Genomic DNA, 17195 nt, shown 5'->3' on the forward strand with positions numbered 1-17195 from the left:
AGACTGCAATAACTGGGCGCGCACGAACCAGGTTGCAACAGTAGGGATTTCTGGAGCAGCAGGAGGGGTTTCTGGACCAGATCCTGAGAAGCAGGCGTGGCTAGCTAAGTATGCCACTCCAACGAATCATCAAAGCTCAACTCCTGCAGCTAGCACCGTGGATCAGATCAGTGCAATCTTGAGGGACCAATTCGGCATGGTGCCGAAGAGGAGGGCAATCAGCTACTCCAAGCCGTACACCAACGAGTACGATTTGATCCCACTACCACCCAAATATCGGCTCCCTGAATTCTCCAAATTTAGTGGATCGGAAGGCTCTAGTTCAGTTGAGCATGTGAGCCGATATTTGGCGCCGTTGGGCATGATCTCAGCATCAGACCCATTACGTGTGAGGTTTTTTGCGCAGTCTCTCACAGGATCGGCTTTCGGGTGGTACACCTCGCTGCCACCAGATTCAATCCAGACTTGGAAGCAAATGGAAGAACAGTTCCACATGCAATTTCACTCAGAAAGTTCCGAGGCTGGCATTGCCGATCTAGCACAAGTACGACAGAAGCGCGGAGAAACGGTATCTGAATACATTCAGCGCTTCAGGGCCGTCAGGAACCGACGCTATTCGGCTCGCATGAATGAAAAAGAGGCAATCGATCTGGCAGTGGTGGGTCTCGCATCACCGATCAAGGATATGGCTTCCCAAGCAGAGTACACTTCGCTGGCGCATATGGTTCAGAAATTATTGTTATATGAGCAGCGCCACCCAGAGTTGTACCAGGACAAGTTCAAGCGCGCGGTAGTCCTGGTGGAGACGCAAGAAGATGAAGACTCTGCGGGAGAGCAGGAGGTAGCCGTGGCTGAATGGACTCGGGGGGCAAACCCCGTGTCCTGCAAATGGGTTAAACCACAAGGTCCTGCAAAAGGGTTTGACTTCGACGTAAGCAAAGCTGAGCAGATTTTCGATCTCTTACTCAAGGAGAAGCAGCTGAAGTTACCCGAAGGCCATAAAATCCCTACGGCGCAAGAGATGAACGGAAGGCCATACTGCAAGTGGCATAACACGTTCACCCATACCACCAGCGACTGCAGGGTGTGGCGTCAGCAGATCCAAATGGCGATAGAGCAAGGCCGTCTAATTTTCAGCCAGTACGCCATGAAAGTTGACACGCACCCCTTCCCTGCCGTTAACATGGTAGAGTGCACTTACCCTGGGAGGTGCCAGCCAGGTTTCTCGTTCAGCATCAACATGGTAGGACCTGTGTACCACCCTGGTAAGGACAAAGGCGAGAGTAGCCGCTCTCGTAGCAAGGACAAGGAAGAGGCCGTTCCACGTGATCGGCCCCAACGTAGTGACAAGCGCTACATCACAGAAGAGCAAGTGAGGAACGTGCGATACCAGCGACCTCTCTCCGAGCACCTCCTCAACAAATATGAGCGTCAGCACGACCAGCGCCGGCGATACGACAACGACGACGAGAAGGATCGTCGGTCTAGCGTGGATCACAGGAAATATCGTCGGTACGATCGAGGGAACGAAAGATATGAGCGCCGCGTCAAGGAAAAGTCAAGAGAGCAAGACGACGTGGACAGACACTGGGATTGCCCTTTCTTCAAGCATTGCTGGGATTCAGGGATGAGCCGATTGCCTACAATCGGCAACTGCCCAGAGTGTAGACAGAAAAAGAGGGACACAGGAGATGTGTCAGTGTTCAAGCGTCTGGGGCCTCTCCCATCTCGGAACAAGCAAGCTGAGTCCTCTCGGGTGGAAGATCTCGAAGAGTTAGAAGATGACGATGAAGAAGAAGATAGATACCACCGGCCAAGGTGGTGTCCTGATGGACTCAGCCATTCTCAAAAGCGTAGGGTTCAGCGACTACGTAGCGTAGAGGAAGCCGAGAGACGATACCTACACGCGTTAAGGAAAGCGCGGCCTGATCTGGCCGCGAAAATTCAGCAAACTCTGGACGAGGAGGGTCATCCACAGAAGAAAGAGTGACGCCCCAAACCAAAGAAAGCCGATGATACGACATCGGCTGGCACGAACATGGTGTTCATCCTTCCATCGGAGTTTTGTGCTCCAGGAATAGAAGAGGCACCTATAGCTCAGCTCGACTGCGGCCCACGGCCAGTGATCTTTGAGAAACCACGAGAAAGGAGCTACAGGCATCTGAAGGCCCTGTACTTGAGAGGTTATATCAATGGGCAGCCTGTCAACAAGATGCTGGTCGACACGGGAGCAGCAGTCAATATAATGCCATACTCCATGCTACGTCGTTTGGGACGGTCTAGTACAGACCTGATCAAAACCAACGTCACATTGAACGACTTCAACGGCCAAGCATCAGAAGCACAAGGCGTTCTGAACGTGGATTTAACTGTAGGCCGAAAGACCATCCCTACGTCATTCTTCATCGTCGATAGCAAAAGCACCTACGCTGTCCTGCTAGGGAGAGATTGGATCCACGCTAACTGTTGCATTCCATCCACGATGCACCAATGCTTGATACAGTGGGATGGAGATGAAGTGGAGGTCGTCCATGCAGATGATTCAGCCGAAATATCAACGGCTGGCATGAACATTTGGGAAACGGGAGGCCAAGAGCCACTCTCCGGAATCAGTTTGGACGGCTGCGAGTTCATCGACGTGACAACAAACGGAGTGAGGCTGGTCTTATCCACCGGCCTGACAGTATAGTAAGAGCAAAGGCAATGGACATACGTGGCAAGGCCGAACCCTGCGATCGGCCCCAAAAAAATAAAAAGTGGTGATCTCATCTCAAGCATGTCACGTAGTCACAGTAAAGCACGAACAAGATGTAAACCTTCCTTGAGCAATGCAATAAAAGTGGGGGCCGATTCCAGCAATCGGCCCATACTATCCTCGCCATACGTTTTGCCTGTGTTTAACATCGATCTGGCAGGCGACGGAAAGCTAGGGTATGGGTTTACATCGGCTGATGAGCTAGAGGAGGTTGACATTGGTCCTGGGGATAAGCCACGACCAACTTTTATCAGCAAAAAGCTAGATCCACATCTCAGGAGCCAGATGATAGCTCTGTTAAAAGAATACCCAGATTGCTTTGCATGGGATTACACAGAGATGCCTGGGTTAGACAGGAGCATCATTGAGCATCGGCTCCCGCTCAAGAAAGGATTTCAGCCGTTCCAGCAACGTGCACGTCAGATGAAGGCCGATATCCTAGCAGAAGTCAAGAAGGAGGTCGAGAAAATGTTGACCGTCGGATTCATCAGGCCGTGCAGGTACGCTGAATGGATTTCCAATATAGTGCCTGTATAGAAAAAGGATGGCCGATGGCGTGTTGCCATAGATTTTTGAGATCTCAATAGAGCCACTCCAAAGGATGAATATCCCATGCCGGTAGCAGAGACGTTGGTTAATGCAGCTGCTGGTCATAAGGTCTTAAGCTTCATGGATGGCAACGCCGGCTACAATCAGATCTTCATGGCTCCAGAAGATATACACAAGACTGCATTCAGAGTACCAGGTTCAGTGGGCTTGTTTGAATATGTAGTCATGACTTTTGGACTGAAGAATGCCGGTGCAACATACCAAAGAGCCATGAATTACATCTTTCATGATCTGATCGGCAAATTGGTGGAAATCTACATTGATGACGTAGTGGTCAAGTCTGTCTCTGTAGAAGGACACTTGGAGGATTTGCGACGCATCCTGGACCGGACCAGAAAATTTGGGCTAAGAATGAATCCAAAGAAGTGTGCCTTTGGGGTGACGGCCGGTCAGTTCTTGGGTTTCTTGGTTCATGAACGTGGAATCGAGATCGGCTTGAAAAGCCAGGAGGCAGTACGCACCATGCAACCACCTACCACGAAGAAGGAACTCCAATGCCTCATCGGCAAAATCAACTTCGTCCGAAGATTCATCTCCAATCTGTCGGGACGAATTGAGCCGTTTATGGGGCTGGTGAAAATCAAATCTGATGACGAGTTTCACTGGGGGGCAGAGCAGCAGCAAGCATTCGACGAGATTAAGGAGTATCTATCGACACCGCCTGTGCTGGTTCCGCCTCAGCAAGACAGACCGTTCTACATTTACTTATCGGTAGCTGACACTTCCATAGCGTCAGTGGTGGTGCAACTGTATGAGGGTCTGGAAAAGGTGGTTTTCTACCTCAGCAGGAGGATGTTGGATGCAGAGACGAGGTATCCTGAGATCGAGAAGTTATGCCTCTACTTGTTTTTCACCTGCACCAAGCTTCGTCACATCTTTCTGACGGCAGAAATCATCATCATATGCAAATCAGACGTCATCAAACATATGTTGTCGGCCCCTGTTTTAAAAGGCCGACTTGGTAAATGGATGTTTGCATTATCGGAGTTTGATCTCCGGTATCAGCCTGCGAAAGCAGTCAAGGGACAAGCGTTGGCCGATCTCACTGCTGAAAGAATCAATACTGATATAGCAGCACTATCTGTACGTGCATGGGCTATGTTCTTCGATGGATCGGCTTGTGACGATGGTTGTGGCATCGACATTCTGCTCGTGTCGCCTCGGGGGGCAACATATTCCTTCTCCATCAGGTTATCTACCCCTTGCACCAACAATGCAGCTGAGTATGAGGCAATACGCAAGGGAATGGAGTTGCTTTTGGAAGCCGGGGCAGAAGCGGTGGAACTTTTTGGAGACTCTAAGTTGGTGATTTCCCAGCTCACGGACGAATACAAGTGAGAGAGTGAGTCACTCTTCCCATTATGGATGGAATGCCGTGAGCTGATGGCACAATTTCGGTACATCAACTTCAATTGGGTCCCAAGATCTCAAAATACTGAGGCCAACGATCTCGCACAGACGGCGTCAGGCTACAAGGACATACCAGACGGGTTAGAAGTTCAGGTGCAGTTCCTGGAACAGGATGACTGGAGAGCCGATATCTTCAATTACTTGAAGGATCCGGCTCGGGGGGCACCTAAACGGATAAGGTACAAGGCCATGAAATATGTCCTTATAGGAGATGACATGTTCTACAGGACATTAGAAGGGTTACTGCTCAAATGCCTGGGACCAACCGAGTCTAATCGGCTCTTGCACGAGGTGCATGAAGGCGCCTGTGGAACTCACCAATCGGCTCATAAGATGAAGTGGCTGATTAGGCGATCAGGGTTTTATCGGCCCACCATGCTTGAGGACTGCTTTAGGTACTATAAAGGGTGTCAAGCGTGTCAGATGTTTGGGAAAATTCAGATGGTGCCTGCATCAGCAATGAACCCCATCATCAAGCCTTGGCCATTTCGAGGTTGGGGCATGGATATGATCGGTAAAATCCATCCTGCATCAAGCAAAGGCCATGAGTGGATTTTGGCCATTACAGATTACTTCACTAAATGGGTGGAGGCCGTCCCGATGAAGAAGGTAAAATCGGAAGATGTCATCAATTTCGTGAATGAACATGCCATTCATAGATTCGGGATTCCCCAGACTATCACGACCGATGGAGGATCGGTCTTTATTTCTAAGGAATTCAGAAAGTTTTGCGATGACATGGGGATTAAGCTGATCCGATATTCTCCATACTATGCTCAAGCCAACGGGCAATCTGAAGCGTCCAACCAGAGCCTTATCAAGCTGATTAAGAGGAAAGTTGACGAGAACCCTAGGCGTTGGCATGAGGTGTTGTCAGAAGCTTTGTGGGCCTACCGCATGTCATGCCATGGAGCTATAAAAACTTCACCATACCAGCTGGTCTATGGGCAGGAAGCCGTATTGCCTTGGGAAATTACGGCTGGATCGAGACGTGTTACGTTTCAGAATGATCTAACAGCTGAAGAATATGCAGCCCTGATGAGTGATACTATTGAGGATTCAACGGAATTCAAACTTTGGTCGTTGGAGAAGATTAAGGAAAACAAAGCCAGGGTAGCCCGTGCATACAATAAGAAGGTGAGACCAAAGGAGTTTCAGGTTGGTGATCTAGTATGGGAAGTTGTGTTGCCATTAGGGACTAAGGATAAAGAATATGGTAAATGGTCTCCTAATTAGCACGGTCCGTACAAGGTCGACCAGGTTTTGAAGGGCAATGCATACATGCTCGAGCAGTTGGACGGTGTTAAATTCCCAGTAGCCGTCAATGGTCAACACCTCAAGAAATATTTCTCAAGCATGTGGGATGACGGACAGTGAAACATGGGGGCGATGCATAAAATCGGCCAGCAAAATTTTTTTTATATACAAATCACAGCCGATGCACGACATCGACTTCAGAATATAAAAAGCCGATGCATAGTCATCGACTCTAGAGGAACAAGCTCAAATTGAGCAGTTAACAGATTATTTTCAGGCCAAAGACCCTGGCATTGGGATGATTCTCCCATTGGATTCGCTGAGGAGTTGAGTCTGTGCGTTTGAGGTCTAAGATTGGCATGGACACGGATTGGACCTGTTTGGACGGCAATTTGGAGGATTTGATTTTATTCTCTCAAACGAAGGCTGCAAGTTACTGTGCAAATAGGCAACTGATTTGGCCTTAATCGCGATTCATGGAAAAGACCGATGCGCTGCCATCGGCTCTTTGCGCGTTGACTTACTCTGGCAATCGGCAAAATTAAGGTGAAATAAAGTCAACATAGAAACATTTTCTTCATTAATAGAAGGGATTTCTTACAAAGAAAGAGCCGATTGCTCGAGGGAGGAAGAACAAAAGAAAGGTCTATTGACCAATCTGCTACTACTACTAGACCTATACTAATAGGTGCTGCTCTACGGGCCGTTGCTGCCCTCGTCATCGTCGGAGCTGCCATCGGCGCTGCTGCCGGCGGGCTCCTCGTCGCTGCTCCCGTAGCCCTCATTGGGAGCCTCCTCCTCCTCGTCGTCGTCGTCGTCGTCATCTGATCCGGCGCGGAAGCGCTTCGCCAGCGGGTAGTCTTCGGGGGAGTCGTCGTCCTCCTCTTCTTCCTCCTCCTCGGAGGAAGTGTAGTCGTCCCAGGAGAACAAGTCATCCTCGCTCTTCGCCTCCAGTTCCCCATCGGCAAGGAACTGGAGGTCATCGTCCCCGCTGGTCAAGGACTTGTCATCCTCAGACCAGACGGAGGAGTCGTGATCCTCCTTGTCCCACTTCGGTGGGGCGAGGATATCGTGCGCCGCCAGCGAGTCCCACTCCGGCGTCGGCTCACGAGAGGAAGAGGATAGGGAGGAAAGACCCGACGAGGCGGAGGAGGAGGAAGAGGAAGACATTGCTACAGGAGATGGGGGTTTTTTGGTGCCGATGGCTAGAACAGAGCAAGGGGATGAAGAGGCGAACTGTTCGGCGCGGTTAAATAAAAGGAGATATAGTGGAGATTTAATGCCACAGCAGTTTCCGAGGAAGTGGTGCCAAAAGAGAAAAAAAAACTGTCAGATCACGCGGAGAAGTTGAGAAGGCAATGCATCATGATGAAGGATACTGCGACGGTTATGCTCTGCCACGACATGACCCGACGAAGAAAAAACAGAGTGGTTTTGGAATTATCATTACCAAAACCAGGGGGGCATGTGTTATCACCAGAATTTAACCGGATCAGAGGTGGGCCGTGATTGAGATGGGCTTAAAAAATATACGTAGAAAATATTCATGAATCGGCCTTGTATAGAGAGTTTGGGCTAAATTGCCCGTGTATCTGTAAATAAAGTAGGATACGTGTCAGTTAGGATTAAAAGGTAGAATTTGGCTCGTACACGGTTGGGATTATTCCCACGTTAGAAAGTCTACGGACTATAAATATGTATCTAGGGTTATTGAGAAAGAAGACAATCACGTTCACAACAAAACTAATCTAGGCGCATCGCCACCCCTTGTTTCGAGGGTTTCTTCCGGTAGCGCTATCTTTGCCTAGATCGCATCTTGCGATCTAGGCAGAATCTTGTTTATCTGTTGTTCATGTGTTGCTCGTACTGAAGCCTTTTTGATGGCGAGCAACACCGTTATCATGGATATGTTAGGGTTAGCATCGGTACTTTCTCGATGTATTTGATTAGTCATGCTACGCCTGGATATCTAGCCACCCTTGTACCGATCTGAGGTGCAAGGGTGGCACCCTGCTTAATCGTTGTTTAGTAGATTCGATCTGTTACGATTGCTCCTTGTTCTTTAAGGATTAGTTTAATATCTACATAGTTAGGCCTTATAAACGGGTTGAAGGATCCAGTAGTACGTAGGGTATAGTTTGCTAGTCCTAAATAAGATGTTCCGGGAATCAACTCCGCGTTGGTTTTTAGGCCTTGTCTAGAGCTAGTTTATTATCACCTTTCGTGTCCGCTGTGCTCAATCACGTGTAGGACGTTCCGGTTATGTGGTGAAAACCCTAGATCGTCGTAGATCGTTTTAACTTAATATTGATCAAGCAGGACCACCATGTTATCGTAGATCTCATACGAATCATGGGTGGATCGGCTCCTTGAGCCGATTCACGGGACAACCTGAGAGCCGATCGAGGCTCGTATTTAATGTTTACGTGTATGCCATGCAGGAAACTAGTCGAAGCAATCCATCACCTTCCTGACCAGGTATAGGTCAGGTGGCACGCCTTTGCACCAGCATCGAACGTGCGTGCCGGATCTTTGCGGGCCGTCGCCCGAGGGACCAGGGCCCTCCAGCAGTCCTGAGAGCCTCCCGACTCTTCGTGTTGCCCGTTGCTACTCGTCGGTGGGTTTTGGTGGTCAACAGAAACATGGTAGGCAAGATTTCTAATCCAACATTACCAACCTAACAATACCTCACAGATGTACTAACCCCTAACTACAGGAATAACCACAAGGTTGTCACACATGTCAAGCCATATCAATTCGGACCTAAATAGTTAATTTGGGGATGAACTAGGGTTACCCAAAACCGGCTAAACCTTGGCTTAAACCAAAAATACGGAGGAAAATCGATGGGGAATACCTTCAGATTTCGAAGGGGAAGTAGATCCACCAAAGTGATAGAAGGATTGGAGGCTTTAGAGTAGGGATTTGAGTGGTGGGGAGAGGGGCGGGTGCGGCGGCGCCATGCTTCAGCCCGCATCTTTGTCTTCTGGACGAGGGGGGTACCGAGAGGGGCTGGCCGCGTCGTTCTTTAAGTCGGGGGGGGGGGGGGGGGGGCATAGCGCCACCAGGCGCGGCGTCGTGGACGCATGGCGCCACCAGGCGCGACGTCGTGCGACCATGGCGCCATCATCCGGGGCGTCGTCCTGTGTTGCTTGGCTCCGTCTGGTGCGGCGCAAGAAAAAGGTCAATTCGTGAAATCTTTTCCGTGACAGGTTATTTTGTGCGTTGTTACCAGAAATAGATCAGTTTTGTCAAAATTGACTGGGAGAAATGGGGAAAGGATACACGATATGTGCCTTGGGCCTGGATATATAGCCACTCATTGGGCTGATATCAAGGCTTAAATAAGTTTATCCGGTCCAGAGTTTTTTTCGTTAGAGCCCAAAAGTGATCTAAATCGGAAAGCGTCCCGGATTTTCCGAGCCGGTTTATTCGGATCTGGTAGAGTTGGTTTTATCCCACACCGTCAAGGCCTCAAGGGTGATTATTAAGCAGTTCCTCGCATCCATAAAAACCCAACCCAACCTTTGCAAAGGCCGAAAGTAATTTGGTCATCACAGTGACAGTTTTCGGCGGTGAGAGGAAAGTTAGAGAGTAGCTGACTGCCTGGTCTCCGCACCGCACCGGCGAGTCGACCTCTCGGCAGGCGAGGAGCGAGCGGCGCCTTCGGCGGTGGCCCAGCGACGGTCCTATTGCCGTCTTCCTCATCCGAACGTGGCCGGCACATCCCCCGCGGAGGCCGCGACCAGCCTGTTCGTGTGTGTGGCGGCGGCGCCAGATCCGGCATCCCTCGGGTACCCCGCCGCCGGATCTGACCTCGCTCGGGAAGGTAGGCGCGGATGTAAAGAAGAGCGTTTCCCGTATCGTCGTTTGCTGTGAGTAAGTAAATTTACTTCTTACCCGTAAAAATGATAACTTTACCTTGCCTCGCTGTGACTCTGAGCAGCGTTTTGACGAATTATCCGAAATTTCTTACTCCATACCAAATTTCTCCACTTCTGTAGATACAGCTTGTTGTTAAAATCTGAAATGCCAATGCTTCGCGAAATAAGCGCACTCGTTTTGGTAAACTGACAAGAAATTCTAGCTGCTCAACTCACAGAGGTTGCTTGTTATCTCTTTTCCCCCAAGCAGGTTGGCCTGGGGAGTTAGATTTCTCTGGTGTTTTTTTGGTAACAAAAAGCTCTTTTACGAGCTAGGTTCAAGCTTCCCATTGTTCTCAATTGGCAATGAAAGGCGTCACATGGGGTGTTCACCACCGTCGACCGAGGTACATACTGCAGAGGATCACCAATTTCTGTTCATTGATTGATCAGTCTGCGTAATTCGTCAGTACTTAGTACTACTACCCTTTTGTTTGCAGTCGTTCCTATGAAATGGAGGTTCAGCCATTTGCAAAAAAAAGAAAAGAAATGGAGGTGCAGCCAGACGCTGTCAGGGACTGGTCCGAGCTGCCCCTTGACGTGCTTGCTTTGGTCTTCGCCAAACTTGGCGCAGTCGAAGTCCTCATGGGTGCAGGCCTTGTGTGCCACTCATGGCTCGAGGCGGCAAAAGTGCCTAGCTTATGGCGATACGTTGACATGGAGCACCATGAGGTCTTGCGTGGAAAGAAGAAAAAGACGCGGGATGTCTTGTGCGCAATGGCAAAAGCGGCCGTTGACCGCTCCAATGGAGAGCTTGAGGTGTTCGCAGGGAGCGAGTTCGTTACCGATGATCTTCTCAAGTATATTGCAGAAAGGTACTCTTGTTTCAGTACAAGATTTCTGTCCTAAAATCACACAAGCTAAAAGTGCAAAGCCTAGTTCTACAACCATTTTATTGGGTACTGCTCTCTGATTTCTAAACTGAATGTAGTCAAACTAGTTCATATAGATGAGGTATGTGCATGGATTTTTCTGAGCGAATGTAGTAAAACTTGTAATTGGTATATATAAGGTCAAAGAAAAAATGTGAGTACTTTGTTGTGTAGCTGCTTAAGTATCTATTTGCTCTCCATGCATTTTAGAGGAAAGCATAAAACCAAAAGTTGTAGGTAGATTATTGCCAAAAGGAAGATGGGGAGTCTCTTTATTCCTTAATGCTATAATAACATTATTATGATCCCCTTTCCCTCTTTCTGCAGATCTTCCTCCCTTAAGAGCCTCAGTCTCGACTATTGCAATGTTTCGAATGAAGCATTCACTGAGCTGATAATCAAGTTGCCTCTTCTCGAAGAACTTCTCATTTCCTTATGTCCATTTGTTGACGGCGACGCATATGAGATCACCAGCAGAGCATGCGCGCAACTGAAGCGTCTCATGTTACGCCAAGGGTCGTATGGCGGCGAGAGAGAGGGGCCACTTGGAATAGAGTTTATGCAGGAGCTGCGATACCTTACTCTCGTCGGAAGTGATATCACGACGGAGGAGCTGGTTGCCATCATCGATGGCTGCCCTCACTTGGAGCGCCTTTGTGTGCGCAACTGTTGCAACATCGTTGTCGATGGAGCACTGCGAGCGAAATGTTCGAGGATCAAGACTCTGATTCTTCCCACTTTGCAGTGCCGCCGTATCCATTTTCATCCTGATGATGGCATTTTCACTGACAAGTTTGACGATTGGAGGTCTGCTTAAATGTGATGGTTCATCTTGAATGGCTGCTAGCGATCTATGTATGTACTGATCTTGCATGGCTGTGTTTTGTCATGTGGGATATGGATGGATGGGTTCAGGTGGTTATTGGCACTGCTACTCTGTGATATTGCTACTACAGTCCAAATAAGGAGGCAAGGTCTCCGTTTCTGGTGTTCCAAGAAGTTCCCAGGTGTGCGCATGCAATGTTCACACCTAGGTCACGAGCTACTTCAAGGTTGTGCGCTGCATCCAGCAATGCTCACACAGAACCATCACTAATGCCGTGGCGTCACCCTCCTGTGCTGTGCTGTCGCAACACCATCATTCCTCCGAGCCTTCCTTTTTTCTGTTCGATTAGTAGAACATTTTGGAATAAATAACCATTCTTCATTAATGTACTGTACTGCTTTAATATTAGCAGTGGCATGGTTCTTTTCGATGTGTAAGCTGTGAGTGCCTTTGATCATTTGGACATGTGGTTGTATGCCTGTAAAACCTAACTGCTTGGATGCTGAATAGCAGAGAAGAGATTGTATGGGTTGATGATTCTACAGTTTGTCAGGGCTGAGTATTTCATCATCATATAAAGGCCTCATTCCTTTGCAATCTTTGCCCATCGGTTGTTTCACAAAGCTGCAGTAGTGTGACTGTGATCCAATTGTCTCAGACGAGAAGAGTTTCAGTTGCAACCTGAAGACCCCGCCGCCGGAGAGCACTGTCTTAGCCACTTCTGGGTGCGCTCTGATCTAACCTGAAGTTCCAATTGTCTCACAGGGCCAATGTCTTGGCCACTTCTGGGCGTGCTCCTGCTACTACTTTGATGGCCCTGGCAGGACTACTGCACCGCAGGAGTGGGCCCTTGACGCCAGGCCATGCTCGTGGATTTTATGTGAGAAGGCACCCCAAAAAGAGGGCTTCTATGAACTCTGCCTTGTCGACACTTGGAAGTAGAGGTTTTTCTCTAATTCTCGTCCTAGTCCTACTTGAGAAACACTGTTATTACTTAGTATATTTTACTTTACTTAGTAGATTGTCTTATTTAGGTGAGGAACTAAAGTGCACATAATCCAAGGTATTATAGATAAAATAATTGCAAATAACAGAATTGCAACATTTGAACCGCAAAACACATAGTATTAAATCATCACAAAATAATACAAGATCATCTGTATACACATATTGCAAGGTAGAAGCATCACACATATGTTCTTATTATATGAAAAAGTCATCAGTAAGTCTCATCAATACATGTCATTGACTCTAAGTTTAATTAGTTTAGTTCTGGTTATCAGCCCAAAACTGAGCTTGGAGCCACTTCACTGTATTCTTTTCCACCTGGAAAGCCTTAGCTAGGACATCGTCTGAGATTGGTGGCTTTGATCCGAAGACTGCGTTGGCAATGGTGATTGCACCAGGATTCTGGCTGCTGAGTGCGGCAATCGCTACGGCTGGCTTGTTAGCGCAAGGGTTGAACTGGAAGTGGATGAGTCCTTGAGGGAACACAAACACATCACCTTTCTCGAGCTTCTTAGTGAAAAGCTTGTTCTCCGGGTTAGAAGTCACAAACCCGACATATAGTGCACCCTCAAGCACCGTGAGGATCTCTGTGGCACGAGGGTGTGTGTGTGGTGGGTTCTCTCCTAGGGGCGCATAGTCTATCCGCGCAATGGAGATGCCGAGTGTGTTAAGGCCAGGGATTTTCATGGCGTTGATCAAGGTCACGTTGGACCCAACCTTGTTGGTGGTGTCCATAGGCTTGTCGAGGTTTGCTGCCATGAAGAAGTCGTCCGCGCTCACGACCTTCGGGTCCTTGCACACAAATCCGTTGACAAGCACTGCACAGAGAATTGATATCCATACATATGGTCAAAAAGAATTCCTTGCAGACGAGGTCAAAACAGAATTTCAGAAACAAAACACATGCAGGATAACATCCATGTTCTATTAATACATCAGGAAGAAGGCCTATAAAGTGCAGCACAGTGGTTGAGCTTAAGAAGAGCATGTGTAAGTAAGTATATATCTACCTGGAGAGTACTTGTCGGCGACGCAGAAGTCCTGAAGAGGGCTTGGGTCAGAAGCCATGGCCTGCCATGAGACCAGCGCTAGAAGAGCAGCAAGAAGGATGTGGGAGGTTGCCATTTGATTTGGTCGTGGAGTTTAGATGGCCAGTTGATGATACATAGTTTTTCTGTGGAGAAGTAGGAGGCGTGTTTATATATACACCTTAAGGCTGCTGTAGTAGGAGGGGTAAGGTACGAATATGTTGTGAACAGGTCAAGATGGCGCTACATCTAGGTAGAGTATCTTAACTGGTCTTGATTACAATTTCAACTCATAATAGCCTTTTGCTGGTTCATAGGTGCGAACGCGTGCGCCGCGTCTGCCCACCGTGGTATTATGGAAGTAACCATTCTATCTGACGGTATGAATATGTTGTGAACAGGTCAAGGAGTTACGTCTAGGTAGAGCAACTTAACTGGTCTTGATTACAATTTCAACTCGTAATAGCCTATTGCTGGTTCATAGGTGCAAACGCGTGCGCCGCGTCTGCCCACCATGGTATCATGGAAGTAACCATTCTATCTGACACATAGATCGTCTAAATTAAAGGATGCAAAATGCTAGTTTGGTAGCCTGAGATGATGAATTAAATACCTCTTTTTACTCTTAAGAGAGGTTATTTGATAAGCCACAGCTTTAGGTCTCAAATGATCCGCGAAAGGTCTTTTTGCCTGATTTGATGATGATGTTGTGGATAGTTTATGTAAGCAATCACTTGATTTTCTAGTTCATTGACCTTGTCATCTCGGTACATGTTTTTTCGCTTAACACGACTGTCATTTTCATTGGTACTTTAATCAGAAATGTGATGTATACACCTTGAGGCTGCTGCAGTAGGAGGGGCAGGTATGGATCACGTTTGTGAACTGGTCAAGGAGGCCCAGTGGCCAGGTAAAGCACATAACCATCCTTAATGACGATTAAATGGTCATCTCACAAGCACGTACATGTTTGAAGTGTGATAGCCTTTTGCTAATCCTCTTTGGTGCGGACGCATGCTTTCATTCGTTTTATTTTTGGAAGTGACCATTTTATCTGATGTGGAGATGATCTCAAATTTAAGGGTGCAAAATGCTTGTTTGGTAGCCTAAATTGATAAAAAATATTTTCTTTTTAGACTTAAGAGATGCTTGTTTGGCACTCATTTCGATATAAGCCTCAAAATTCTATTCACTACAGATTTATAGATATGTTTATGGATGCAGTGGCACAAACCTGCAAATTTTATTGAATACTGTGGCCATTTGTGTCCTGTGGAAAAACAAATTGTCCAGATTCATATTACAGGAAGTTTTTTGCGTTTGTTGCGAAGGTCTCAAGTGATCATTACTTTGAACGAAAGTCATTTGTAAGCACAATATATCCCTAGAAAGTCGTTGATGAGGGATGTTGTTACTGGCCTATCTTAGCTATCTCTGCTCTTCTAGTTCATTGACCTTGTGGTCTCCTTTACATGTTTTCTCGGTTAACATGACTGCCATTTCTGTAATAGGAAGGTGATGTAACCATCCTTGATTCAAACCTCACATGTTAGATTTATAGCATGTTGAGATATTAGAAAAATAAGATACTAGTACATTGAAAGGCCGACAAAACAAAAAATTCCAGCACACAAGCCACCAGCAAGAGACCATTTCAGTCTTCTATTCACAGTGATGTAGGTTGTTGTAGTCAACTACTCACAGTTGATCTAGACAATGCTTCAAGAAAACGATGACCAAGTAAAACTACAGAAGATTAAAATCTATCATACCTCATAAGATGAAGGACAAGGGTAGGTGCGGATGGGAGATAGTAAGCCCAGCTGGTGAATTGGCACTAGCCACTAGCTTGGTGCCACTGCAATACTCATGTATGCAAATTCATCCCTTTTCTTCTCATGCATGAATCTTCTTGTCCGCGTGGTAATGGGTTGCGACTTGGAACCACCGTCCGTGCATTGCAGTGACTTGGTAGAGACGGAAAATATGAAATAATAATAATTACTACTCGGTCATCAGATTACATAGCAGCCTTAACTACCTGGCAAAAACCGTATCTGCTACCATACCTCTTTAAAGAAAAAAGTGTGCTTTAGAGATATTCAAACGAAATTTGTGGAGTTGATGCAGAATAACTTAATCAGCACGTTACAGCAGCCAGAGACCATTTCCATCCATTGGTCTCTTCTACTGGACTCCTTCCTTCTGCTGCTCATATGGTTACAATGCTTTTGGCACCTATATAAGCATCCACCCCCTGCATCTTCAAAGCACCAGCCACCTTTAAACACACAAGCAGCAACACAAGAGAAGCAGAACCAAAACGTCTAAAACCAAATGGCCTCCTCTTCTTCTTTTCTTGTCTTTGCTGCTCTTCTTGCGTTGGTCTCATGGCAGGCCAAAGCTTCCGACCCTAGCCCACTCCAAGACTTCTGTGTTGTCGATAAGAACTCCCCAGGTATTATTTACTTCATCACTTCTCCGTCATGTTATTAAGCTGAAACCACTCTCTGGACATTATAATCATGCCTAAGTAACACTGTAAAATCCATACTTATAATTTACATCTCCTACGCATGCAGTGCTTGTCAATGGGTTTGTTTGCAAGAACCCGATGGATGTCAATGCAGATGACTTCTTCAAGGCAGCCAACCTTGACAAGCCTAGGATAACCAACAAGGTTGGATCCAACGTCACCTTGATCAACGTCATGCAGATCGGTGGCCTCAACACTCTAGGTATCTCACTAGCGCGTATTGACTATGCACCCTTAGGTCAGAACCCACCACACACACATCCTCGTGCCACCGAGATCTTGACAGTGCTTGAGGGGACATTATACGTTGGCTTTGTCACATCCAATCCGGAAAACAAGTTCCTCTCTAAGGTGCTCAACAAAGGAGATGTGTTTGTGTTCCCTGTGGGGCTCATTCACTTCCAGTTTAACCCCAACCCCTACAAGCCAGCGGTTGCAATTGCGGCACTCAGTAGCCAGAACCCAGGGGCTATCACCATTGCCAATGCAGTGTTTGGATCGAAGCCACCGATCTCAGATGATGTTCTTGCCAAGGCGTTTCAGATGGAGAAAAATACAATAGATTGGCTCCAGGCTCAGTTCTGGGAGAACAACCACTACTAAGTCAGAACTTGGTTGTTTGTCGACTTCATGGAAGATCTACATTTGAAGTGTGCATATTTATTTCTTTTGTTTCTAGCTTATATGTATCTTAAGCAATAAAATAAATGGTACATATGCCATTCTAGTGTATGTCTCTGTGAGGCATGAATGTATTTATACCTTTTCAATACTTGCTAGTATTGTTTTTTGTCAGACTTGCATCATGTACTGCTCTCGCGTGCCTTATTTCACCAACCAAAACTGATGACTTTGTTGCCCTTTTACAGAACTACATATCTTCGGTAGGAATTCGTTATATACGTTTTTGACCTTCGACGTGTTACTATATTTATATTTACACATGTATATACCAGTTGTTCTAGTTACTT

At 47.1% G+C, this 17195-nt stretch overlaps 3 protein-coding genes across 4 annotated transcripts; 2 read left to right on the forward strand and 1 right to left on the reverse strand.

Annotated features, from left to right (window-relative positions):
- The first annotated feature begins 9512 nt into the window (after positions 1-9512).
- Positions 9513-12192, forward strand: LOC127314654 (putative F-box/LRR-repeat protein 23). 2 transcript variants are annotated; one of them, XM_051345165.2, is made up of 4 exons: positions 9513-9910; positions 10166-10301; positions 10395-10769; positions 11154-12192. In XM_051345165.2, the coding sequence occupies exons 2-4, from the start codon at positions 10261-10263 to the stop codon at positions 11641-11643; spliced, it is 906 nt and encodes a 301-aa protein (XP_051201125.1). In that variant the 5' UTR covers positions 9513-9910; positions 10166-10260; the 3' UTR covers positions 11644-12192. The 2 variants fall into 2 exon arrangements, with proteins under 2 accessions (XP_051201125.1, XP_071679173.1); XM_071823072.1 differs by having other exon boundaries at positions 9513-9860.
- Positions 12193-12324: 132 nt separating this feature from the next.
- Positions 12325-17021, forward strand: LOC127314656 (germin-like protein 8-11). The gene is made up of 3 exons (XM_051345167.2): positions 12325-12596; positions 14509-16146; positions 16271-17021. The coding sequence occupies exons 2-3, from the start codon at positions 16026-16028 to the stop codon at positions 16825-16827; spliced, it is 678 nt and encodes a 225-aa protein (XP_051201127.1). The 5' UTR covers positions 12325-12596; positions 14509-16025; the 3' UTR covers positions 16828-17021.
- LOC127314661 (germin-like protein 8-7) lies at positions 12815-13812 on the reverse strand. Its single transcript, XM_051345172.2, has 2 exons — positions 13671-13812; positions 12815-13478 (listed from the first exon to the last, which is right to left on the reverse strand). Exons 1-2 carry the CDS (start codon positions 13783-13785, stop codon positions 12919-12921), a joined length of 675 nt encoding a protein of 224 aa, XP_051201132.1. The 5' UTR covers positions 13786-13812; the 3' UTR covers positions 12815-12918.
- Positions 17022-17195: the final 174 nt, after the last annotated feature.

This window comes from Lolium perenne, chromosome 7, assembly GCF_019359855.2.
Source record: "Lolium perenne isolate Kyuss_39 chromosome 7, Kyuss_2.0, whole genome shotgun sequence".
Taxonomy (NCBI): Eukaryota; Viridiplantae; Streptophyta; class Magnoliopsida; order Poales; family Poaceae; genus Lolium; species Lolium perenne.